We start from the raw sequence: 26,226 nt of genomic DNA, 5'->3' as shown, positions 1-26,226 counted from the left end.
AAAACATTATTACAATAGTAAAGGTAAAGAACATTTAAAATAATTGCTGACAATGGCACGAGTTAAAATGTACGTCAAAAACGCAGTTGTGCCAACACAAAAATCGATCTGATGACAAACGACAAATTAAAGAACCGAATCATAATCATAAAAAAAGCGAAGGAATCTACACGGAATTGACAACTGATAAATGTATATTTTGTTTAAAGTTTGAGATTTATAAATATTTATACTTAGTTAGATAAGAATGGCAGATCATGATGAAATGATTGCCCACTTTAGGGATGTTACGGGAGTTGATAACGACAGAGCTCGATTTTTCTTGGAATCCTCGGTTTGGCAAATCGATGTAAGACGTTTTCATTTTGTCTAATTATTAGTCAACAATTTGTATTCAATCCCTTTAAAAGTTTACCAGTTTACACGATAAACGCAATTCGCTATAACCTTACCTTAATTATAATAGTTTTTGATTATGAAATTACTCTAGATTAAGATTATTTTATTAAAAAACATTGTGGAAGCTGCAAGCAACGATTGTCTATAAGTCTAATGAATTATGTTTTGTAGGTTGCTCTTGCCAGTTTTTTCGAGAATGATTCGGATCAGATAAATTTACCGCCTGAGCGAGACGCACAAAGAACTCAAGAAGAAAATTTGTACGAAGATTCGGGCGACTTAGCAGCTAGACCACAAGAATCTATCCCTGTAGAAATGAAGAGTTCTAAATCCTCCAAGCAAAAGGCAACAAAGAAAAAGTCAAACTTTAGTACTATTAGAGATTTTCAAAATCAGGATAGCAGCTCAGAGGAGGAAGGACAAGCTTTTTACGCTGGTGGATCTGAAACCAGTGGGCAGCAAATTCTAGGACCTGATAAAAAGAATGACATTGTAACAGATATGTTTAAAGCCTGTCAAAGTCAATCAGTTTCTGCTGAGCCAAGTAAGCCAAGTGCTCACCACAGACCAAATACATTTATGGGTACTGGATATAAGCTTGGAATGACAAGCGATGATACTGAAGGTACATTGCATACATTTTGTTAATAGTTTTTTAACAGTGAATAACTAAAAGATTTAAATCAGGTTAATGAATAATTAAGAGATATTTTTGAAATAAATTTTTTCAAGTGTTCAAATAAAACATTGCAGTTGTCACATCTTCACCATCTGAAAGAAGACCATCAACTGGACTTATAACTCTGAGAATGTGGCAAAATGGTTTTACCATTAATGATAGAGAAATTCGACCATACAATAATCCAGAAAATAGAGATTTTCTTGAATCAATTAAGAGGGGTGAAATACCAATGGAAATTCGTCAAGAAGTACAAGGTGGTGAAGTTCGTTTAGATATGGAAGATCATCGTCATGAAGAGTATGTTCCTGTAAAAAACAAAGTCAAAGCCTTTACTGGTAAAGGACAAATGCTTGGAAGGTAATAGATGCTTTTTATTATTATCAACTTTTAATTTTCATGTGTTAAGATTTAAAAATAACATATTATTTCTTGCAGTCCTTCTCCAGCTACAGTAGGAATGACAATACCAACTGATCCAGTTGATCAAGCTGCCAATGAAGCATTAGCTAGAAGTCAACTAAATCTCAATACAGAGCAACCAGTAACAACTATTCAAATTAGATTAGCAGATGGTAGCAATGTGAGAGTTCAATTCAACCTTACACATACAATTGGAGATATCAGACGATATATCACAACGTATCCTTTTTATTATTGATTCATTATTACATATTTGGTTCTATATTTTACATTTTTTAAATGTTTTAAATTTTCTTAATTTCGAATAGTATGCGACCACAATATGCACTCAGGGAATATGCTTTACAAACAACTTTCCCTACTAAAGAACTTACTGAAGAAGATAAAACTATTCAAGAGGCAAATCTTCAAAACTCTGCAATAATGCAACGACTGAAATAACTAATGTATAAATAACTAGTTGCTTTATTACTACTTTGAATAAAATCTTTATTACAATTCTACTAAATAATTCTTTTAAAATAAAGTTTTTACAAATTGAATTGTACATCAGTAATTGAGTATTCATTTACAACATAACTTTATCTATAATCGAATGTTTTCTAAAATAACTTTACAACTTTACATGAAAGCTAATTTGTATCTATAAAGTCCATCCAAGCAAAAAGATGATTATAAAACATTTAATAACTTCCGATTCAATTATATTAAAAGTGTATATCATGAATAATTAATTTATATACACTGTACTTAATATAGAATTGAAATTTGTATTCCAATTAAATATAGTTTTGGTAATTGTATAGTATGAAGATCAAATATTCTATTATATTTTTTAATTAATTAATTTTTATAAAAATGTACAAACACACAATGTGAAAAATACAATTAACAGTGGCAGTCCTTAATTTCTTATACAGTATTATTATAAAAATTGTTGCTTCAATTCAATAATCTGAGTTTTAGTGGTTTTTCAAATCAGATTGGACAGCTTTTAGTTACTAGTGAGAAATTGAAATTAATGACTTTTAATAAACAAGGATATAAACTTAATATTAACAGTCTTCTACATGATATTACTACGATCTGTAATAATCTGATTACTGTTTTGTAACTTTGCGTTGAAGAATGTGAAAGATAGTAAATTCTAAACATGCTTATCACATTTTGAACAATGGTCCTTACAATTTGAAAACTTTTATTTATGTCAAAAATTATGGCTGTTATTCAATATCAAACATTTTTCCTGCAATGAATCTCCTGAAAATTGGTGAATTTTGCAAATCTCCAGCAAATCTTAAAATTGATTTTTCGTATTTATTTGATTCAGGGTTATTCACATTGTAATCGTTACAAGATACATAACGATTAGCAACAATCAAATTAGATGCTGTTTTGAGTGTTTGAATATGTTTTACATTGACTGATTCATGTGGCTTATAAATGTATATGGAATTTGCATCAAGTGCATTGGGTGATGTATATATTTTTTTTAAAATTATCGGAGTAGAGTTGGTTGATCTTTTGTCATCCTTTTGTTGAGTACAAAATGTTTGAGTTTGAATGATGTAGCGGTTTCCAAATATTTTAGTTTTCTCAAAGTCCACCAATAAATCTGAAACTACATGATGGTATTTCAAGACAATATATTCTTCCCATGATATTGTAGCAGCATACATAACTTTGTTAAATGTGCGATATAAACAATCAGTTTCAATAATATTCTTTATCACATTTGAATGTATCTCTCTTATTGGAAAATTCCAAGGTATCACTTCATAAGTAAAATTCCACTGAGGATTTGAATCTTGTGCCATATTTTTTAATGCTTTATGAAATACATTTGGGATACCATAATCATAAATCACAAAATGACTCATTCCAACTAGCTCATGAAAGTTGAGAAAACTTATCATGTCAGCTCGAGACATTGGCATATTCAACGGTGGAGCAACACACAATGCACTGCCATCGTATTTCAATAATTTTGGTTGACTTTTCACTGATAATATTGGACTGTTGGAATTAAATAATACTTGATCTCTAGGTTGGTATGTTACACCAACAGGAGTCATAGGTTCGGTATATTCACAAATTAAGATATACCCTCTATAAGCAGTATGACCTGGAATGTCACTAGTATTTCCTAAAATAGAGAAAGAAAATATTCCAGGAATTGGAGTCAATAAATCGTCAAAAAATATGTTGCAATCTAAATTTGGGTTATTCAGCTTTCCATAACTAATTGTTTGAACTTTTCTATTATTTGTTATATATGACGAGTAAACAAACAAATCATCATCCAGTCTTTGCCAAGCTGAAAAAGGCTCATTTAATCCTATTTGAATTTTTTTAACTTCAGAACTTTCTTTAGGACAATTAATTTTAATCCCTTCCTGACTTGGTTTGCCAAAGTAATTGAATACTTCTAATACATATCGTAGCCTGTTGTATTCGTGTCGATAGAACAATAATGACACTAAACTTACTACAGCTGTAATTAACAAAGCAGTTTGATAATACTTTCTCATTCTAGTATCTTTATGCCGATTGCTTGTTCTGGACACAACACCAGTAATACCTCTTTGCGGATTATTTAACTGGGCGTAAAAAATTTCTTTTTTCATAATATTAAATACTCTCCTTTCTCACGATCAAGGGCGCTGTAGAAAGTGAAAAAAAAGAATTTTGTAAATGCCTTCAAAAATTTGAAGCTTAAACAAGTATACAATTGCTTGAAAAACAGTTTCTCTATAGCAATATACCTTTATTTGATCGATTCCTGATCAATATTTACTTGTGAAATACTTTAGGAACATTTTGATTCAAGCTTATGTTACATTGCACAATCTATGTGTAGTATATTTATAGACTTTTATTGATAAAACCACATGCAAAATACAGCTGCCAAACATTTCACCATGCTTTTAGCTGCATAGCGCAAGCGCGAGAATACCGCGCTGAAAATGGTGGTTATCTTTGATTTCAAAAAACAAACCAAAATTGTATTAAAAAATGATAAATTATTAATAAATAAAGATCTATTGGTAACGAATGACCTTGAAATTGAAAGTCATTATTTTTTTGCATTACGTAAACTAAAGTATTTTATTACAGAAATATTAAAAATTGTTTAGTGATAGGTAAAAATAAAAGTAAGAACATTTTTTTACAAAACATGGATAATTTATTTTCAATACTACATTTTTCAATATAACTCTTGTTGTAAAAAATATTGACATTTGTTTTAATATATATCAACTCTCACGACCTGAAAATAATCGAGAATATTTGTACACAAGTTATTTATGCGCAACTTTTTATAACAGTAAGTATAAAGTAATCTTGCAGCTTTCTTGAACTGCTACATTTGTTCATTTACCCTGCCCTGCAGGAAGTACAGAATATAGGTGATATTTGCATACTACACTTTCAATAACACTTCACCCTTTCATGTGTAAAAAAGTAGTAGAAAACTTATTTTTGTAAAGTTTGATTAGAGTTAAAAATGATTTACTCGTTGTTACGTTAGTCACTTATTCGCTATAAAAAATTTAAATATGTCGTTTGATTTTTTGTTGTTAGCATTAGCTGGCCAGGTATGCATTTGTTTTTCAAGATCAATAGGTATCGCTGGTTTAAATGATATCGGGCCAGTTTGTAATAAAGATTTTGATATTGGAGAAGACGATGGGGTATTAAGTCTCAAATCAGCCATTTCGTTACTTGGCGATCCTCTTCTACCACCGAGCCAAACATCAAGCTTGGTTTTCTTTGGCGATGGCTCTACCTCACTAAGTAAATCTTCATCATCTTCTCCGCTATTACGAACGTCAATCGGACTTGGAGTTGCTCTATCTAAGCTTCTGATGCGGTGGCAAGAAGTAGACTGCAATTGTACTTTATTTCCAAAATCTTTGTTTTCTCTAAACTCAACATCGCTTTCCTCCTCGCAATCGCTCCTTTCCGTCTGATTAGTGCTCATCGGAGAGCCTAAACTTGTGTCAGAGAAACCATCTTCCGAGCTAATATCAATAACAGATTGTACAGCAACCTGTTTTCGTAAGAACGAAGCAATGCTACTTTTACCCGATTTTTCTTCTTGAAATTTTGTAAAAGCTAGACCAAGAAGAGTTAGATTAAACGGTTTAGTCACGTCAACAACACGATGAAACAATTTCATAGCCAGTGCTAAAATTTTTGCATGGTCATAAAGTGAACTTCCTTTCGAACCTTTACTGGATGGTACAAGATGAGCTGGCAGTGGGCACTGCCTACTTTCTCGTTTACCTGTTGATGAACTTGGTTTACTTAAACTATCTTGCTTCCGTACTGTTAATTTCATACAAATAGGAATTCTTCCATCCTCAGCAGCTAACTCGGTTAATCTTCTTAATAAAGCACTGAGGCGCGATTCTACTTCATCTACTAAAGAAACTTTTTTAAATCCATCTTCTAAACCAATTGAAAGTGGTCTTCCAGATGGTTTTACTGGAGCATCATCAATACCTAAGAGATTGTTTTAAATTTAATTATGTTTCAACAACAGCACTATTTGCGAAAAGTTTCATTTTTAATAAGTAATATAAATTTATGTATACCTTCTGCATAATCCTTAATTTTTCGTGCAAGTTCCTTTCCAATCTTAACTTGCAATCTCTCTAAAGGTGTCTTTCGAATATCATCAACAGTTGTAATATTATTTGCAGTTAAAGACTCTGCGGTTCTGCGCCCTACACCAGGTATTTTCAAAACTGAACCCAGAGACGATAATAACGCTGTTGCAGAACACGGATAAACTAAAGTTTGTTTATTAGGTTTATTTAAAGCACCTCCTAATTTAGCCAACAACTTGTTATGTGCAATTCCTGCACTACACGTAAGTCCTAACTCTTTGTGTATTTTATTTCTTATATCCATGGCAATATTAGTTGCCATGGCTAAACGAGTATGACATTCACAAGGACAGTTTTCTTCTGGAATCTCAAAAATTTCACCAACAGACTTACATTGCTCGGAATTCTGCACTGTACAATTTATTTTTTCTTGGGTCATGCTCTCATCTCCATTCACACTTGTGGATTTTGTAGCAGTGTTTGAAATGCGTTCATTGACTAATGACGTAATATCAATGAAATTTTCATCGAGACCCAATTTTTCAACTAAAGGTGAAAAGTGGTGTAACAGCTCAAAAATTTTAACAGATACTCTTCTGTAAGGTGTCAAATCTTCTCCACGAATTAGCAGTAAATTTGGACACAAAGCTAAAGCTTCCTTCACTGACATACATTTTGTTATACCAAATTTTCTTGCCTCGTAATTACTAGTAACTACTATATTTTTTTGTTGTACTCCAAGAGGTTTGCCTTTGTATTCAGGATGTTGTACTGATTCAACTTGAGCATAAAAACAATCGATATCTATATGTACTATACTTCTTGGATGTTGAATCAACGGATGATCACTTTCATAATCACTGCTGACATCCATTTGTGTGCTTTTCCCCATAGACTTTTATAAAATTCACTCAAAAATTATTTTTTGTTCCTGATTCTTTAAAAAATTATCGAAAAGACTTGCAGACTAGAATTCAGTACTTTCAAATATAGTTAGAGCTGCCCTCTGGAATGTTTGTTTTCTCGTCACAGTCTTATTTTTTCGGTGTCAATCACCAGTAACATTAAAGTAAAATGTAATCACGATAAAAAATCTTGGTACAGCCTTTATTGTTGTCTTACAAATGTGAGCAATGTGGTACCTAAAAAAATTCAAGGTTAAGTTAAATTTGGCATGGCGTCAGTTGTCAAAATAGGATAATCTGTGGTACCTACAGTATTAATTGGTAAGTAGATAGAAAACTTGATAAAAATTGTTACAAATCAGCTGTTGTTACGTTTCCAAGTAGATCTGATCATTGTCTTCGAAATTAAACAACGAAGTTGGCCCGTTGGCCTCCTTTCAAAACTGTCACTACTTTTCTTTTTCTGTTAACAAACATTCGAGAAATGGTGATTCGATACAACTACGACTAATTAAGCTATTGATACGTACAGTTGACCATCGATTCTAATCGTTATCACAAATCATAACTAATCCAGTTGCAAATATATATATATATATGACCGCCGAATTTTATTTATCCTTAATGTTATAGATTCATTGTTTGTTCCGTTCCGTTATTCCACGAATTTCGAAGTCGCCACTCGCCAGATCGAGTCGCATTGGTTGTGTCGTGATGTGAATGAATCATGCAACTTTATGACGCACGATGGCGCCAAAATTAAAAGAGCCTAAACGCATGCGTAAACAATGCAACAGATACATTAAATTATTGCAAATGCAAACAAAATAAATTGCAATCACATTTATGATTTGAATTCGTATATTTAGAAATAAAATCATTGAACATATATTAAATAAAATCTACTAACTTAATTTATATTTAAAAGCAATTTCTCTTCCCTATATATTATATAAATTTTATAAATGATTAAATTTGATACATGCGAAAAACATTTAATTATTTAATAAATATTGACAAGCCATCAACGTACTTTTAAAACATTATTTAAAAAATGTTACATTAAATAAAGAACTATTTTGAATGAATTTTGAATTTTCCGATAAACATTTATTCTAAAAAAATTTGAGCGTATGAAAAATTGTCAACAAAAAGGACAAAATAAATTTAACAAGATCGGAACCGCGGGTACACGTTCGAGAATGGTACACAGGAAATTATCCTATAAAAAGTAAGGCAACTATTATGAGGACAAGAGAAAGTGTATCCGTCGACTGCCATTGTGCCCATCGTCGATCCTTGACTTTCATCGTCGCGCATCGTAGGACACGGTTGCTCGACATCTTGGAAAAGCGTATACTTATAACTACATAGCGAAGTATAGCGCAGTGTTCATAGTAGCAAAACATGTAGTCTCCATGAGCAAAACAGTCGCAGCTGGTCACACTCGCAACATAGGCACAGTATAGGCCACCGCAGGCAAGGTTCCGCCTTCGATCGTCTGTCTCTGTCGAACTGGCGCGTCGTCTCCTCCCCTCTTCTGATGACTGCGGTGCTTATAGAGCTCTGTAGATAGGTACAGTCAATGCTAGCCTATCGTCATCAGTCCTGCATGGTCGAGTCGGGCTGTACGTACACGAAGGCGACGACGAGGACAACGACGAGGAAAGAGGCAGTGCAGTGCAGTAGTAAAGACGTGTCGTGCGCGCAGTGAAGAGGAGGATCGCGATATTTGCTAAACACTGAGAGTCAAAGCAGTAGTTGCTCGTAGCGCCGCCGCCTTCCTCCAGTAGTATTTTCCTAGTTCAGCTGCTGCCACGACATCGATAGCCAAGGCGCCACGACGACCACTCAAAAAACCGTCCGTATAAGAATAGCATGTCCACAATGAATCCCGAATAGTGAGTAAATAATCGTCATAATAACAACGCAGTTGTCACGGTATATTTTCCTCAACCTGTGCGATTATGGCTTCGACGCCTACTACTATACACAATCGACGGAGCGTGAGAGAGACAGAGAGAAAGAAAGAGCAGTTGGTCGCACCCGTTGGCTTTTCATTCTCACCTCTCTTGTGTCCGTTCACTCATGTTCGTCAGTTGGCTTACAAGAGAGGATACCTATGCGCTGGCACTGCTTTTTTTCATATATATATGTATATATATATGTGCGTGTGTGTGTCTCTTTCCATCTTTCTCTATCTAGTGCTTGTACTCGCTCTTGCCATTCCTTCTCGGCCCCTTTTTTTCTTCAACCTGCGTATGCTGTCTTTATCGCGTAAAACGCTAAGTCTCGTGAACGCCCGATGCGCAGTTATGGAAAATGAGATTCCTTAATGATGTACGCAATGGATCTCTCTAACCTTATCATTCTTTCTCTCTCTTGCTCTCGCTTTCTTTATAATACGTTTAAAGTGCCCATTGTTAAAGCTACTTCTTGTATTGCAACTGTCTCTGTCTCGCAGTTTCTAAGTCAAAAATTTTTTGCTCCTACTGTTACTCGTTTACGCACGCACAGCTGAGAGAAGGCACGACTTGCTGATATTTTTTTATTTTTATTTTCACAAGAATAATTGACACAACTGGTCCTGCAACTCCCTTTGTTTTTAGTATTTCTCCTTAGAGCATTATACTATTCGTGTTTTTTAATGTGACACAAGATGAGATGGAGAAAGATTGCTAGTAATATATCCTCCTCATCTTATACAGATTATTTTTATTATTTTTTTCTGTATGTACTTTTCATGAGTCATCGGATGATTTGTTTGAACTTGTGAACAAAGTAGTTTCTTAAGGGTGCATTGTGATTAAGTTTATTTATAGAGAGAGACAGGCTTGGTATGATAATTAAGTTGATAATTTTTTCCTTCACAGTGACTACCTGTTTAAACTTCTTCTTATTGGAGACTCTGGTGTTGGAAAATCTTGCTTGCTCCTTCGATTTGCAGATGACACATACACGGAGAGCTACATTAGTACAATTGGTGTAGACTTTAAAATAAGAACTATTGACTTAGATGGGAAGACAATAAAATTGCAAATTTGGGATACTGCTGGACAAGAGAGATTTAGGACAATTACCAGTTCTTACTATCGTGGGGCACATGGTATCATTGTTGTTTATGACTGCACAGACCAAGAGTCGTTCAACAACGTCAAACAGTGGCTTGAGGAAATTGATCGTTATGCTTGTGATAATGTTAACAAACTACTAGTTGGCAACAAATCTGATCTCCATACTAAGAAAGTTGTTGATTACACAACAGCTAAGGTAAATTTTTGTTGTTGATTCTTTTAATATTAGCAGTAAATCATTACTAATGTATATACATTAACTTTGCTGAGTTTTGTGAGTAGACAGATTCATAAATTCAGTCATTGAACTATAATACTCTTTTTTCCAAGTTGAAATGTGTCATATAATTTATTGTTGATCATGAATCTAAGTATCTATTTAATATTTATCATCAAGACTTTTGTGAAAACAGAAACAATGAGAAAACTGTTTAAAATAACTTTTTTTAGCTTTTTTACCATTAATTGTGATATCTGTAGGAAATAATTCATTATCTTCAAAGTTTTATTTTTAGATAATAAATAATAAATATTCATGATACCAAAATGAATATTAACATTGTTGCTTTAATTATATATCTATCCATCCAGGCTTTGACCTAAAAGTAGAAGAAAATGTTAAATTAAAATATTATTTTTGTAGGAGTATGCTGATCAATTAGGGATACCATTTCTTGAAACATCAGCAAAGAACGCCATGAACGTCGAGCAAGCCTTCATGACAATGGCTGCGGAAATCAAAAGTCGAGTAGGACCTCCATCGGGAGCGGGTAGTGATCAAACAAGCAAAGTTAAAATTGAGCAAGCCCACAACATTGACACCTCGGGCATCGGCGGCACCAAATCCGGATGCTGCTGAAACCTTTAAAAGACCACATCGCTTATCTCGGATACGAGTGAGCTTTTTACACTTTTCATTCGTTCCGGAAGTCACACGAAGTTACGAGCATCAGAAAGGCCGAGAGACGGGAGACCGTTTGATCCATAGAATGTTTCATTTCAGCAATTCGAAAGCCCTACGTACATGACTCCTTTTTTGATTGTTGAATTTGTTTTCTTATCTTTACTACTATGTACTTTTAAAAAACAACCATTTTTTCTCTGAAATGGAAAAAACCAATCGAATGTATGTTAAATCAATTTTTGTAAATTTTTGTGTAATTGATAAATTGTTCACATGATATCGATTAAGATATACTTACTGTTTACGGCGCTCCTTCGAATTCCTGTTACTATAACATGATTTTGCGTGCTCGTTCCCAAAATAATTAATCAGTTCATTCCCGAAACAAAATTCAAGGCAATTAATCGATTCTTTATTTGTTATAATCGCAGCTTCAAGATAACAAATTCAGAACTACGTCAAACGTACTCGTTTAATAAATTTTTTTTTAATTACACAGGAAAAACAAGTAAGAGTGATAGAGAGATGAAAAAAAGATATGTGTATGCGTGTTTACTAGTAAAAAGTTTTACCGCGATTTTCTGGAGGACTGAAATTTAAAATCGAGCTCGTTGAAATCTAACGTGAAGTAGTCCATCACTGAATTAATGGACCATTGATTTTTGTTCAACAGCAACAGCATGTAGAGAGAATTTATCTCTTCATCTACTCATTCAACATTTTTTTTTAATTAAAAAGGAGATGAGAAAGTCTAGCCGATCAGAGCGTTTGATTCCTAATTTAAAGATAAAAATTATTGGGTGTCGATCAAACACGCAAAGGGTGCGGATAAGTTAGGGGCAATTCTAGTTAACAAATAATTATTAAGATTGTATAATCACAATAGAGAATGAATAAAAAAAAACATCAGAAAAAGGAAACTATTATTTTGTAGCTTAAATGTTATAAAGAACATGTAAACGAAAACATTGAAAAGAGACGACGATCTGACCAGATGCGAATTTGCGAGATTCACATATTTCAATATCAGTATTTTATTAGCATTCATCATCGATCATTAATTTACAATCGATTTGCCGAAAGGCTCAATTAGACACTAAGTTCAGTTTTGCTGATAGAAACTTACAATGAATGATTTAATTAATCAATTAACATTGCTTAATTACAAAAATATAAGTTAGAAAAAGTATACTCGCCAGCTCTTGCTCGATCGTTTTCTCTCTCTCTCTCTCTCTCTCTCTCTCTCTCTCTCTCTATCTCTCTCTCTATCTCTCTCTCTCCGTCTTACATTCTGTAATGTAACGTAATTGTTAATGAAGGACACTCGATCGGGCTTATATCGTTTTGCGAATGCATACGCGCAATTTTATTCGCAAATTTATATTGACGGTTTTTCCATTAATCGTTCTCTTCTAATTGCGCTGAATTGCGAAATATACTTATAGAAATTTAGCAATTATGTAAGTTTTGAAAGACATTTTTCAATTTGAAGTATATTAAAATGAAAAAAAAAACAAATATATTGCTTATCTTCTATGTAACTATACAGTAGTCCATTCAAATTAGATTTATTCGTAGTTTTTTCCAAAGGTATGTATGAGCTGTTTTTACTTTTTATAGTGAGCCATGAATATATTTAAGCTTTAGTATTTTTGCAACTTTGGTTCGAAAGTAGAAAATTTATAAATATTGTTGCTGAACTAATTATAAAAATAATATAGAGAATAGCAATGATTATAAACAGAGTGCATCAGATTTAGATCGATCTGTAAACAAATTTTAATTTTTTTACGTGATTAAACAAATTATTCGAATAAAATTTTGATTAAAATTGAAGTGATTCTTTGGATTCCAATGTCCTTGTTAAAATAACCAATACTACTAATAAGTAATTTTAAATAGTTTTAATTGTATTATGACTACACAATTTTATTTTTCGTTCAACTTTTTACATTAAAATCTCCTGTTGTATTTTCTTATACGCGCACTCCAAAAAAGAACTTTGTACGACTTCATGAAAATGAAATTTTTTGTAGCCTCATCGGATTCTCATCACTGTTTGTACCCCTACAGTGCCAGGCGACGAGCGGAGTAACCATGGCAACGACAAACGAGAAACATTGAAGTTTAATATCAAGTCATATGGAAGAGTTCTCGGTCTATATTGTCTATCTGTTCTCAACCTTAGCACATTCCAGCTCAAAGGCAAACGGAAAGCGCTTGGAAAGTGCTCGCAAAGCGCCATTTACTTTTTGGTAGCCTAATGCAAAGTCGCAGCGCAAAAACTCAAAGATATACCGTCATAGGTAAGATTGGTGAAGGTGCACATGGCTTGGTGCTCAAGGCTATCGACAACAGTAGTCCAGTGCCAAAAACCGTTGCTCTGAAGAAAATATTGCTGAAGAAGATCGACGATAGCATACCCATTTCGGTTTTGCGCGAAGTCCAAACTTTACAGCTTCTCAAACATCCATATGTAAGATTGATCAGTTACAATTACAATGTTATCGCGTGGCTTAGTTACTTAATTACTGTGCGAGTTTTTCATTCGAAAATAACGTTGACAATTCGATCATTCTTATTGGCTTCAAAATTGCACCATTATTGCACAATAAATTTCAACCGGGAGCCAATAAAAGTCGATTGTAATAAGCTTCGTTATATTACAGTGATAAAATCTGCTCGTTTTCTAAAATATGATTTTATCGTAAACAAGGAAATGCGATTTCTTTGCTGTCTTTTTCAAGTTTACAATAATAAAAGAAATACGAAATGACATTTGATAACAGCCTATGCGACTATAAACAGACGAAATCTCTGTTTACAAAGTAATAATTGCCGACTTATCTCTGATGATTTTAGATCGTTGAACTTTTAGATGCGTTCCCAACTGGCTTAGACTTCGTCATGGTGTTCGAGTTCATGCCCTCGGGACTCTGGGAACTTCTGAAAGATTACGATAAGCCGCTAAAAGATTCGCAAATAAAAACGTATATGAAAATGCTGCTGGAGGGCGTCGCCTACATGCATTCGAACAATATAATGCATCGAGTAAATGCCACACATTCGTGTCTTCTTTCTTTTACTCTCTCGCAATCTATCATTGCACGCACTGTTCTGATTTATTGCATCGTCGCTTTTATTACTACTTTCCACTTGACGGTTATGAAGGACCTTTCCATTAGAACAATAAATTATCGTTTTGGTACGCGCGTGTGTGAAGGGTAAATGCTTGATTCCAGGATTTGAAACCCGCTAATTTGTTGATTTGTGAGAACGGTTTGTTGAAAATTGCCGACTTTGGACTCGGAAGATTAATGTGGGAAGACGTGAGTCGCCCTTACTCGCACCAAGTAGCAACGAGATGGTACCGCGCCCCGGAACTGCTTTACGGTGCGAGATTCTACACTTCGGCAATCGACATGTGGGCGGTTGGTTGTATTTTTGGCGAAATGCTCAACAACTCGCCGCTCTTTCCCGTTCGTAACTTCTTTTTTTTCTCTCTTGAAAATCAATATAAAAAATCCAGTTGAAACAACGACTATTTGATTGGAATGAATACAGGGTGAAAGTGATATCGAGCAATTAGCAATAGTACTAGGACACCTTGGTTCTCCCACGGCAGAATCGTGGCCAGAATTAAGCTCGTTACCCGACTACAATAAAATAACATTTCCATACCACAAGGGAATCTTGTGGGAACGAATTATTCCGGACGCCCAGCCAGAAGCCATAGAGCTCGTCAAGATTATTTTAATATACGACTCGTCCAAAAGACTAACGGCCGAGCAGGTAACGACCACTGTTCTCCGGCTTTCATAGCCGGAAGGCAAAGCTGATGATTGATGTTTCGTTTCAGGCGCTTTGTCACGAGTACTTTCATACGAAACCCTACCCTTGTCTGAAATCGGAGCTCATCAAGCCACCCAACGATCACCGCAATCGATTGAAGCAACAGGAAATTCAGACTAACAACAAACCATCTGTCTTGTTCAGAAATCTCTTGGGGATAATATAAAACATTTTACTTCCGAGTTACATATGATTCGCCAAGTCTTCTACATTTTTATTTGCCAATGCTTGTAATCTATCGATTAGTTGTAAATATCTTTGAATTATTGTGTTTTTCCACTCGCTCATGTACGAACTTCTCAGATAATAATATTGATTTTTTGAATTATTTATGAATTATTTGCAATGATGTGGATTATTTTACGTAATACATACATACGTGTGGTTTTGATAGTATAGTAATCTGATAGTTTTTATGAAGCGTCGCTCTTGTTATACTACTTTAATTGAGTGAAAAACTAGTTGTTAAATAGTGATAATCTTTATTGACATTTCACACAACAACATGAGATGTAAGAAGTAACATAAACAAATTGTATTGTGTGAATGTAGCTGTTAAAAAAAAGTATAAATAGAATATGCATTTTATCTATGTATATAATATTTTGAAGCACATTTACACGAACAGTTGCTGCCGTAAATTTAAAACTAAACATTCAATGATAAAGGAACAACAAAATGTAGATTACAATCAGAAATCATTATTAAAATAGTCGTGAAAATAACTTGCGGCTACGCAGCAAAGAAAACGCGGCGAAATTCAAATAAAAAACGCGACTGTAAGCTGGCGCCCTCGGTCGCTCAACCTACATATGTATCGTAAAATTACTGAAATTTCTAGAACTTTCGGTCGGCGGAAGATAACTTTCCAGAAAGTTACTAGCAAGCACGCGTGGTTCTTTTCCCCAGAACGGTATAAGCTGAGCAGTCAGCATTTCTCGTGCACACGCGCAACTCGCAACCAAGGGCAACGATTTTGGAACGTTTTTGCAAGCAAGAGACGCAAACTCGTAATTAGTTTACACCAATTTACGTTGATATCAAAGTTCAGTTCAAGACTTTTACATATTTTCTCACTACGACAATTGTCAATAAAGTTTTGACACGACATTTCTTGTGAGCATATACCGCTATATCGATTGCCTACCACGAGAGTTTTCTGCACCTGAACCTAGAATAATCGCACAGATTCGACATCACTGCACATCAGAACATCTGGTGTTGTAAGTAATGAATTTTACAATTGAAGAAAACAACGGATCTTGTGAACTATTCTCACGAAATTGGTCATTCTGTCAGTTACATGATTCTTTATTTCCTTTTGCGGTTGCATTATGAGGTTTTCTATGCATAAGGAAGTAGAGGAATGATAGACGGTTATTTTTGACTTAATATTCCTTGCAGGCTTTCAAGGTGATAGTTTGTGAGATCGTTTCAAGTTCAGCAGTTTTGAAAATATGGCTAAGTGGGGTGAAGGTGATCCACGTTGGATTGTTGAGGAAAGGCCTGATGCCACTAATGTCAACAATTGGCATTGGTATGTTTTATTTATCAAGCATTCGATTTTTCGCTATCTAAATCATATTGGTTGTAAAAATCATGTTCTTTTAACTTAATCCATGAACAATTTTTTGTGTATCATTTGTTAATGATGATGGCAACTTAAAGAATTTGCTAGAAAGTTCTAGATCCAATGATGAAATATTAATATTTATTATTTTTGTTTTCATTGAAAAGTTCAATAAAATCAAGAATAATAAATATTCAAGAAATCTTTATGCCCAGTTAATTTGTTACTTTTTATACATTAATCAAAGAACTACAAATTATTGTGAAATGATTAAATATTACTTTATATTACTGAGTCAACTAACAAGTAAATATCATTTTCTCTTTGCCAGGACTGAGAAAAATGCATGTGCTTGGTCACAAGAAAAGATCAAGGATCTTTTCAAGGATGCCATCATCGAAGGGGATGGTTGTATGTATAAAAGAAATTATTTTTAAATTAAAATATGCATAACATATTTATAACTCTGGTAAATAATTTTATTTCTTAGTCAAATGTAAGATTTTTGAAGTTGAGAAATGTGAAGGAGAAGCGGTTGCGAATAACAGAAAAGGAAAATTAATATTCTTCTATGAATGGAACATTGTACTCAAATGGAAATGTCCTTCTGAGAAAGATCCAAAAAAGAAAATTGAAGGTAAAATTAATATTCCTAATTTGTCGGAAGAAAATGAAATATCTGAAGTGGAGGTATGTTGATAAACTCAATTGATATTTATTGATAATTTATTTCAATAATCATTTTCAATTCTAATTTTATTTCATTTTCAGATTGAATTCACTCTTAAAGATAGCACAGATGAAGGAGAACGCATAAAGCAACTCTTGCATACAAAAGGGAAAGAGAGTATTAGAGAAAAACTGAAACAATATGTATCAAGCTTGAAAGAAGGTATGTATTTAGATAGGTTTTCAAATAAGTAGATTTTTCATACAGTCTTAAAAATTTATCTAATTTCTTATGATATATTTTAGAGTTTACTAAAGGTATGATTCTTCCAAAGAAAGAGGAGATGAAAGATAACATCACGAACATAACATCAGGTTTCAATAGCAAAGTATGCAATGGATATCATTAATATTCTCATTAATTATTTATTATTATTTATTCTCTACTAATGAACACCGAAATATAATATTAAATATCGTTTACAGATGCAGATGAATGCTACTATTAATTCAAATAATAATCAATCTGTTGATTGCAAAGTCGTTACTACGACAGTAAAACAGCAACAAAAGTTTATGTGTAGAGCGCAAGAGTTTTACAATGTCATGACAATATCTGAGGTTGGTAATATTACTGTAAAAACCACTTGGTCGGTCATTTGATTATATCCATAACATTTTGTTGCTTGCAGATGGCGGTGGCATTTACGAAAGGTCCGGTAAAACTTGAAGCCAAGAAGGACGGCAAATTTGAATTCTTTGGTGGTAATATTTATGGAGAGTTCGTAGAACTTTCGCCAACGAAAATTGTGCAAAAATGGAGATGCAGATCATGGCCTGCTGGACATTTCAGTAACGTAGTTATGGATATCTCTGAAAAAAGTGACCATACAGAAGTTAATCTAACGCAGACTGGAGTTCCTGTGAGGTAAATTAACTTTGTTTAATTGATATAATTTAATAATTCATAAATTGGTTAATTATACTAGAATATTGAATCGTACGTTCTTTTTTTTGTTACAGCGAGGAAGATTCAACGAAAAAAAATTGGGAACGATATTACTGGGAATCAATTAAGCGAACCTTCGGTTTTGGCATTTTCATGTGATTTAACTCTATTGCGCCTTTAATTGTCATTTTATATACACATAAGCGAGTACGTAATTGTTGTACGCGCAGCCGTCACTACCCTTGCCGTGAAGGGTCTTTGCTACGTAGGTATTATACATATTTATTAATGAGTAAATAAAGTGTCGAGAGGACGTCTGCGCGAAACGACGTTTTACTCGTTAATGTGTTCTCACAAACGTAATGGCGAAGCACAATATTGTATCACCGATTATTGCGATGCCAAGAATCCAGCTTCACTCTTTTGACGCAGGTTTCGTATAGGGTGTTTTCTGGAGAATTTCGCGAAATTTCGATGATCAGGCGCAGAAAACGAATATTTACAATGCGTTACCTTCGTTTTTGAATAAAAAATAGTGCAAATTATGTATATTTTGTAATGCAACAGACATACGAAACAACATGATAAAAACAAACTGTCGGTTACAAAAATATTTTACTTTCGGATTTTTCTTTTACGTAACTAAACAATTTTATAATCTTGTAATCATTCATTTCATCATGATCTTTATAAAAGATTTCCATTTTTTAAAGCAATGCTTAAGTTCACTTGATTTAAATATTAATTGAACAATTTTATACGGCAATGTTTATAAAACAAAAATAAACTACAAATGTAAGAAGATACACGTATAGTCATTAATTCCCTTCGCTTTATGTCTCAAAATTAATTAAAAATTCAAGCGCATCTAGGTTTAATTATCAATAATTTTTCAAAATATAAAATATTTTTCCACGTTCCTGAAAAAATTTAACCCTTTGACTGCGGCGCACTATCGGATAAATCCATCTATATGGGCGGCGCGTTTTTCGCTTGTCAGTCGCTGCGACAAGTTCCGAAAATTAGATCTTATTCTTAGGGTTTGAAAAATAATAATGGTAAAAAAATTAAAAATAGAGGGCGTATATACGCTTTTCGTATAAATTAATGGATTTGTGAAAGCTTATATATACGCCTTTAGCAATGAAAAGGTTAATACTAACTATTTATGAGAAATATTCTCATATGAACTAAGGAATTATTACTCCAAAATCAATTTAGAAAACGTTGTGGATCCACGTATTTTTATCTTTTTAGTGTAAAACCCAATCAAATAAAAAAGTAGTATCAACTTGCCGTGGCTCATATAATTCAAAAAAGAAATTGCAAAGTATAATTTTTGTAACAATTATAATTTTTTTAAATTTTCAGTAGAGTATTTCATTCTATACGAAAAATATTTTGATTCGAGAAATTTTAATTATACGCTACGCATAAAGTCCAATGCAACTCCATGTCATGACCAACATCCCAACAAATCACTTAATGTTGAAAATTGACTGAGACAATGACTGTAATGGTAATAATACAAAAACACTGAAACGATCTAAAATTAGCAAACCAACAAAAAAAACAAAATAAATTAAAAACAAAGTCGCTGCGAACTTATTCCTATCAATGTATGTTCTTGCATGACAGCTGTCACTTTATAAAAAAGAAGAGTGCAAAAAGTTGATAATTAGCAAGGGGGAGAGGACAAGTAATTAATGTTTTGCCGGCTGAGCAGAGCGTACATATCGCTTTGTGTACAGGTCGTACATGACACCTATGGTTATGCAGTTCGCGGGGGGTCTACGTACAGCCAATCTCTCATGACGCGCATGCATAGATGTAAGAGAATCTCCTGTTACGTTGTCGCTAACATTGTCATTGTATTATCCTTTTTCTGTGCGTTTAATATTTGCGTCGCGGCCAGCATACGAGAAAACAGCGCGCCTGACTAAAACGCATCATCGACTACTTGCCGCCGCCAGCTAAGATAACTTCGTCGGTTACACGAGTGTGAGCGCAAACAGCGTAAAAAAAAATGAAAAAGCTATTTTATCGAAAAACTTGCTCGCCTGGACTTTCCGCTCTCCGCGATATTCCCAACGTTAACGAGTGTAATTTTCGATTGATTCGTTATTGAGTTTGGCGATGGGATGCTATATACATTTCGTATCGACTAATTTCGAAACACTGAAAATCCATTTTCCAGATGCGTACTCAGGCTCTCTTGCAAACTATTTTCTTGACGAGGTCTTTCTTGAAACACTGCTCGATGCACTCGTTCCACGCAACCTTTCACCGTAATCGTTAGCAATAAAAATAGTAATTTGTTACAAGCACTCAGTCGATTAACCCAATCTTTTTGCTACTATAAGCACGTCAAAGATTAAATGTCCTCAAATTCCCGCGAACCATAAGGCAGTCAGGAGCTTTTACTTGCTATCTCACAGTCGATGGCATGAGCAATCAGTAGATAGTGCCGACTTTGATCAGCCAGAGCCAACTGTAACTCGGTGTTCATTGTGAAAATATCACATTACGCCCACGTATAATCGAATTTCTTCCGCGACATAACGAGCCGCAAGAATGAAGAATCGCGCTAAAAAAATGAATCTCATGCGTGACCTGAAACTCCCTGCAATTATCTCTCACGTCTCTTTCGCGGTAGTTTCAAGTCATTTTGTCTAGTTTGTTACAGTCGGCATTCATACACACACACACACACACACGCGCGCGCGCGCGCGCATAAGGCCGTCAAACTTTTGTGCTTGCTGCAGCCGTCGCCGCCACTTGCTATATAGCTCGACGGTGCAGCAGTGCACAGAGCCTTTCTTTGTTTACTCGCGCGTGCGAGGCGGATAAGCGACTTCCTGTTTTGTCCCACAAATCACAGGCGTCAGAGAGCTCTTCCTTTCCCGCTTGCACGCGCGCACACCGAAAGCTCCTCGCGCACGTGGCTCGGTGCGACCGACAATTGCAGTTCCAATTAGCGCGCGCGAAGCCTCGCAAATACCGACGGTCCCGCGATCACGGAGCGCGGCTCTTCTGAAAAACGACGCAGTAGAAAGGGTAGAAAGGCAGACCGATTGCCCGCGTAGGCCGGGAACGAGTCGCGTCCGGGAGCTCGCTTGCGTGTAAAAGTGAATTCCGCACGTCGGGCGCTCGAGCGGCTCGTAAAAGCTCGGGCGGCGCGCGATCAATTTCCTTCGGCTGCGCGGCGTGGAAAAGGAAGCGAAAGCTCGGCTGAGGCATGTCTCGCCTCCGGCGGGGGATGAGTCACGCGAGCGATATCGCTGCCACTTGAGCCGCGCGCTCGCGACGATGACGACGCCGACGAGACTCGTGTCGCTCGTTTGATCCGAGCGAGCTGCCGTTTCTTCGGCATTGAATGCCCCCTCGCCGAGCCTTTTCGTCGAGAATCCTTTGTTTGCGCGAGCAAAGCTTTCGTTTCGTTTGTTCCTCGACTGCATAAGGGTTGCTGAATGGGTACTGTTTGACGTTCTCGCGAAACAATCGGCCGAACGAACAGCCCTGTTTGCTTTCGATCTCCCTCTCTCTCTCTCTCTTTCTCGTTGGCGTTTGGCTTTTCAATGTCTCCATTGATTTGATGCGAAAACACAGCAGGGAGGGCTGTGCTCTAATTCTTCTGTTGATCTACATTGATCTCCCCCCCCCCTTCCTTGTTCGATTGATATTCGTAACGTGGCATTCATTATTAGCCGCGATGAAAAGTTTTCCCGAGTTCATTTATCGTCTCGTACGTGCTAAATTTGAATGGACAATGACATTCTATTTATAAATTCGATTAAATATGTAATTCCGAGCGCGCAACTGTGTGAAACGCGCGTCTTCTTTCTTTTCGCCGAACAATGCTTTCGCTTTGCCGTTCACGATTTACCAGCAATTTCAAACGTTGTGTAGGTATAAAAGACAGCCTCGAGCAAAAAAGAAAAGAAAAAAAAAAAAAAAAAAACGGTGAGAGGGAGAAAAGAACGAAACAATAAGTTGGCACATCGTACGTTCGGCAGCCCATTCAGAGAAAAATAAATAAATGATGATGTTAGGCTCGGAGCAAGCTCGCGCAGAGCATCAAGACGTAGAGCCCCTCGATGAATGCGCCCGGGGCCTGCGCCCATCAGTCACGTGCTTACGCAGCATTCTTTTCTCGCGCGTCAGTGTGTCGTGGTTTCGCCTCCGTCAGAGCCGATCCTGCACGCGAGAGCGTCACGCGGATGAAAAAACGGCTGCTGGCGAGCGCGCGTAAGTATGAATGGGCCGGGCCACACCAGCGAGCAAAGTGCGCGCGCCTTCGAAAATCAAAATCAATGTAGTAGTCCGCAGCTCTCTCCCGGCGCGAGCGGCCCACGCCCTAGTCCTATTACTCCCGCGCGCGCGCGCGCGTGCGTCCTCCTCAGCGCACGCTCTCGTCTCTACTTGTTCGACCGATCGTTTTCGCCGCGTAAAGTCCTCCGGTCTGTTTATTTTACTTTTTGTTTTTTTCCGTTTTATATCTTTTTTTAAAATTCATTCGCGAGACCGCTGTCCTGCTTGTTACTTTGATTTTATTGCAGAGATGACAGCGGAAACGTTAAATATAAATGAGCTGACTGGAGAGCTTTTCTTGGAGCAGACGCGATCTCCGGGATAAAATGTCCGTGGGATACATCCCAGCAGGACTTTTGCTCTCCCTCGCCGATGCGACGTATTATATTACGCCATTTTATTCGCTTGACTTCTCACAAACACACACTGCGATTAGATTGCTCTTGACAATGCAAATCCATATCGAAGCCAATGATGCCATTACATTTGTTAATTGAAACCCTGTACGTAGCAAACGAAATTGCCCTCTTTCGTCTGTTCAATTTCTCGCAGCTGCTGGCGCTTTATTAAATCTTCATTAATTCGCCGGCAGATTTCGCATTCAGATTTCGACTCTCAGTATCAGATATAATTAAACATACTTTCTCTACTTACCTTGCAACGTTCGCGCCAGCTAGAAAATCCACGGCCACCTCAATTTCGTGAGCGTGGGAAATATCAGCCGTTCTTTCGTTTTTTTTCAACCGGAAAATATACTCACTGCAGCAACGTCCTCATTGATGAGACTCGAGGCTCTACCGTTCAAGAGGATCATAGAGAAAAAAAGCTCTCAAAACAATTACATTTTCATAAGTTAACTCCGGGGGAAAAAAACTGCTTTTATATCTCACGTGCAGAACGAAAGCGATTTCAAAGTAACGTTCTATCCAGCCTTTTACTCCCCCCCCCCCTCGCTAGTAGTGAGCAAAGAGATAAAGCTTCACAAATTTGTTCGTGAAAAATGTGAATGTTCACTTTACCCAGACGCTCACTTGGACCTCGTCTCGCCTCTCCTTCTTTTGCTATTTTTTTCCTTTTGTTTCCTTTCGTCGTCAACAGTCCACTGTTTTTTTTCACTCTTTGCTCTCTCGCTCTTTGCTCTGCTATTTATTTTCCTCCTCTCCGTCGACATCTTCCTGCTTTTAATTTGGCACAGGTTGTCCCTCCCTTTCTATTATTTTTTGTTGTTGTATTTGTCGTTCACTAATTTCCGAGCCTTACTTTTTTATTTTTTCACGAGATAGCTCAAGTCGTAGTTATGAGTTCGTTGCGAGCGCGAATAGCGTATATATAGTTGTAAGTATCAGCTGAAAGTGCGCCGTCTTGGCTTTTGAAAGATAAAAAAAATGACGGTAGGGATGTTGAGCTCCCACTTGTTATACGTATATACGAGAAAAAGCGGATTATTTTTCGTTAGAGCAATTTTCGCGAAAGAAACAATAAGTGAAAGTATCACTCATTATAAAAAGGGTGAAAAAAGTAATAGCTTTTGGCAGGTCATTGAACTCGAGAAAAAAAGAGATTCGATTAAATATTGATTGTTGGTGAGCGTGAACATTTAATTACACCGAAAGCTTAAAAAGAATCGATGCTCCGGTAAACGGACGAGTCAAAGCAGCTGGAACCATCTTTTACTGGACGAATGTCGTACTTCAATTTTCTTGTAGTAAATTCTCATATATAGAAATTTCGCAAGAATCTTTTTGTTTTAATTGAGTGATTAGTATGCGTCAATGTCGTGATAAATTTATCAACAAGTGTCTAATGAAATTGAAGAAAGATGTTATTGAATAATGTACATATTTATAAAATATATACATTATAAGTGGGGTTCTTGTGTAAAGACATTTATTATCTCGGTATGTCAATATTGTACGAGAGAAGCACCCACCGTAGGAATTTTCGAAGAGAAACCAAAGTACGTTATTTCACGATTCTTTTTTTTTCCCCGAATACATGTGCTCAATTCTCTCTGGAAATACCTGCGATCTTCATTTATTATAAAAACTGAAAAACCTTGTTGCTTTGATCTCTCCGGCGCAACTTCGCTTTACATAATCCCTCCGAAATGTAGCTCGCGATACGATTAGAACAGAAGACGGCATGAACGCGTCAAAGAAATTTCAGCGACCCGAGTTTTTAAAACTCACCAGGGCAATTATTCGGGCAGCTCTTTATAGTCAATCCCTTCGATTGATTTCTTCGCTGTCGACGCAAAAGGAGCGGAAGAGAAAAACAATTAGAATAGCCATGTTTCGTTGAGAAGAACGCTCGCGCGCTTGTCATCGAGAATAGCAGACTGACTCTAATTGCTTGCGTCTCTCTCTCCCTCGCCCCGCCCTCTTTTCAGTCAACGAAAAGGAAAATATGCTGCGTCTTAAACAGGCGGAAAGCCACGCGACGCGGCGACGCCAGATACTTCGCCGAGCGTTTATCTTTAATTAACAGCCCTCCTCTCGCGTCTCTCGCGAGGCGCATGCGGCACTAGTTGTCATATGTTTCGTTTCTCTTTCTCTCTCTCTCTCTCTCTCTCTCTCTGTCTCTCTCTCTCTCTCTCACTCCAGTTGAAGTGTACTCACTACTTCTCTCTCTTTCTCTCTCCCTGCACTCTCATACAATTCTTTTTTGCTCCGAGGCTTTCATCATTCACGAGAGAGAAAGGGAGAAAATTCTTCGCTTTTTGTGTCGGCGAATTATTCATTTGTTTCGCGTTTTCCGCGTCCAATTAAAAATTTTTCCATTCGTGCGCGCATATTAACTGTAACGATTTTGCCCATCGGGACTTTTCGCAAAAATTGACGGCGAACAAGTTGAACTCTATTACCCGATCTTTAACGTTCTCTCTTTTGATCTCGCTGGACAGTGAGTTCTCTCCCTTTATCTCGCGGAAACGTAATTTTTTATGCGCCATTCGCCCCTTTTTCCGTATTCTCTTTCGCAAGCCCACGCGAATTATTAACGTAACGCGGCAAACGGTGATCGAAAATCCGTTACCTCGAGTTTTACTTTTTCCGTCTCTTCGCGAGCGCTGCGCTATTTCCATCTTTGCGCACGAGCACGCGTGCCCTTTCTCTCTCTCTCTTCTCTCTCTGCGCCCTCAAGATAATCTTCCACTTTTCTCTTGCAGCCAGACGCGATAACGCCTTTTTTCTCTCCCGCTGTAAATGTTCGCCCTGGTGTAGCGTTTATTTGCCCAAAATTAAAATCCTCTTTCATTCTCCGAACGATATGTACATTTCCAATCGGGTTATTCGAAAATTATGCGCTTTGGCAGACAGCCGACACGCATACGAGAGCTAATACGGTGATCGTGTGTGTATAATTAAAATGATTTTTGCGCGTGAACTTACGGCTTTGATGTTATGTAGTAGTGGAGGCTTTTCAAGTTCATTTGCATGAACGCTCGCCCCGCGAAAACTGCTGTAACGTACAGCCAGACTGCGAGGCTTACCGTCTCATGTATATATGTATCTGAGCTATTCCCAACTGTTTTCATGGAAATATTGCAAAACTCACGCCTGCAGATATTAGACGAATTAACCAAAGTTCTCGGAAATCCGATGGAAGAGCTTGCCCGAAGGCGCGCATTCAATCGAAATTATTTGGGCTCGAGCTGCGCGTTACAATGCTTTTCATTGTAACGCGTCTCGTCGGCGAGGCAACGAAATCTGTTTGCAGAAAAGTTCCGCAGCGGCGGCTGCGGCGAGCGAACGAGAATGCATTTTCGATTCAAAATAACCGAATATTAATTTAAACTCGTGAGAGCAAATCTCGTAAACTTGAAATAACGCTCATCGAAAACACATGTTTCACCAATAAACTCACAGCCGCGCGCT

General features: G+C 36.4%; 6 protein-coding genes across 6 annotated transcripts; 4 read left to right on the top strand and 2 right to left on the bottom strand.

The window, feature by feature from the left end:
- The first annotated feature begins 118 nt into the window (after positions 1 to 118).
- Positions 119 to 2,054, top strand: LOC131663438 (NSFL1 cofactor p47-like). The gene is made up of 5 exons (XM_058933846.1): positions 119 to 349; positions 571 to 1,024; positions 1,153 to 1,438; positions 1,517 to 1,720; positions 1,810 to 2,054. Exons 1-5 carry the CDS (start codon positions 248 to 250, stop codon positions 1,940 to 1,942), a joined length of 1,179 nt encoding a protein of 392 aa, XP_058789829.1. The 5' UTR covers positions 119 to 247; the 3' UTR covers positions 1,943 to 2,054.
- A 263-nt stretch (positions 2,055 to 2,317) lies between these two features.
- Positions 2,318 to 4,415, bottom strand: LOC131663437 (uncharacterized). The gene is made up of 2 exons (XM_058933845.1): positions 4,267 to 4,415; positions 2,318 to 4,164 (listed from the first exon to the last, which is right to left on the bottom strand). Exon 2 carries the CDS (start codon positions 4,126 to 4,128, stop codon positions 2,725 to 2,727), a length of 1,404 nt encoding a protein of 467 aa, XP_058789828.1. The 5' UTR covers positions 4,129 to 4,164; positions 4,267 to 4,415; the 3' UTR covers positions 2,318 to 2,724.
- Positions 4,416 to 4,686: 271 nt separating this feature from the next.
- On the bottom strand, positions 4,687 to 8,051 carry LOC131663429 (DNA polymerase iota-like). The gene is made up of 4 exons (XM_058933831.1): positions 7,553 to 8,051; positions 7,333 to 7,485; positions 6,103 to 7,259; positions 4,687 to 6,010 (listed from the first exon to the last, which is right to left on the bottom strand). Exons 3-4 carry the CDS (start codon positions 7,007 to 7,009, stop codon positions 5,034 to 5,036), a joined length of 1,884 nt encoding a protein of 627 aa, XP_058789814.1. The 5' UTR covers positions 7,010 to 7,259; positions 7,333 to 7,485; positions 7,553 to 8,051; the 3' UTR covers positions 4,687 to 5,033.
- A 594-nt stretch (positions 8,052 to 8,645) lies between these two features.
- LOC131663431 (ras-related protein Rab-1A) lies at positions 8,646 to 12,821 on the top strand. Its single transcript, XM_058933833.1, has 3 exons — positions 8,646 to 8,923; positions 9,896 to 10,292; positions 10,740 to 12,821. Exons 1-3 carry the CDS (start codon positions 8,901 to 8,903, stop codon positions 10,953 to 10,955), a joined length of 636 nt encoding a protein of 211 aa, XP_058789816.1. The 5' UTR covers positions 8,646 to 8,900; the 3' UTR covers positions 10,956 to 12,821.
- Positions 12,822 to 13,047: 226 nt separating this feature from the next.
- Positions 13,048 to 15,393, top strand: LOC131663430 (cyclin-dependent kinase 20-like). Its single transcript, XM_058933832.1, has 5 exons — positions 13,048 to 13,476; positions 13,863 to 14,051; positions 14,243 to 14,479; positions 14,565 to 14,792; positions 14,860 to 15,393. Exons 1-5 carry the CDS (start codon positions 13,264 to 13,266, stop codon positions 15,016 to 15,018), a joined length of 1,026 nt encoding a protein of 341 aa, XP_058789815.1. The 5' UTR covers positions 13,048 to 13,263; the 3' UTR covers positions 15,019 to 15,393.
- A 141-nt stretch (positions 15,394 to 15,534) lies between these two features.
- On the top strand, positions 15,535 to 18,838 carry LOC131663506 (activator of 90 kDa heat shock protein ATPase homolog 1). The gene is made up of 9 exons (XM_058933956.1): positions 15,535 to 16,075; positions 16,257 to 16,389; positions 16,754 to 16,833; positions 16,913 to 17,112; positions 17,194 to 17,314; positions 17,398 to 17,480; positions 17,578 to 17,712; positions 17,784 to 18,019; positions 18,115 to 18,838. The coding sequence occupies exons 2-9, from the start codon at positions 16,310 to 16,312 to the stop codon at positions 18,197 to 18,199; spliced, it is 1,020 nt and encodes a 339-aa protein (XP_058789939.1). The 5' UTR covers positions 15,535 to 16,075; positions 16,257 to 16,309; the 3' UTR covers positions 18,200 to 18,838.
- Positions 18,839 to 26,226: the final 7,388 nt, after the last annotated feature.

Source organism: Phymastichus coffea, unplaced genomic scaffold (assembly GCF_024137745.1).
Source record: "Phymastichus coffea isolate CEN01 unplaced genomic scaffold, Cenicafe_Pcof_1.1 PCOF00036, whole genome shotgun sequence".
Classification (NCBI taxonomy): domain Eukaryota; kingdom Metazoa; phylum Arthropoda; class Insecta; order Hymenoptera; family Eulophidae; genus Phymastichus; species Phymastichus coffea.
Note: the sequence above shows the minus strand (reverse complement) of the source record. Positions and strands in the feature narration are given on the sequence as shown.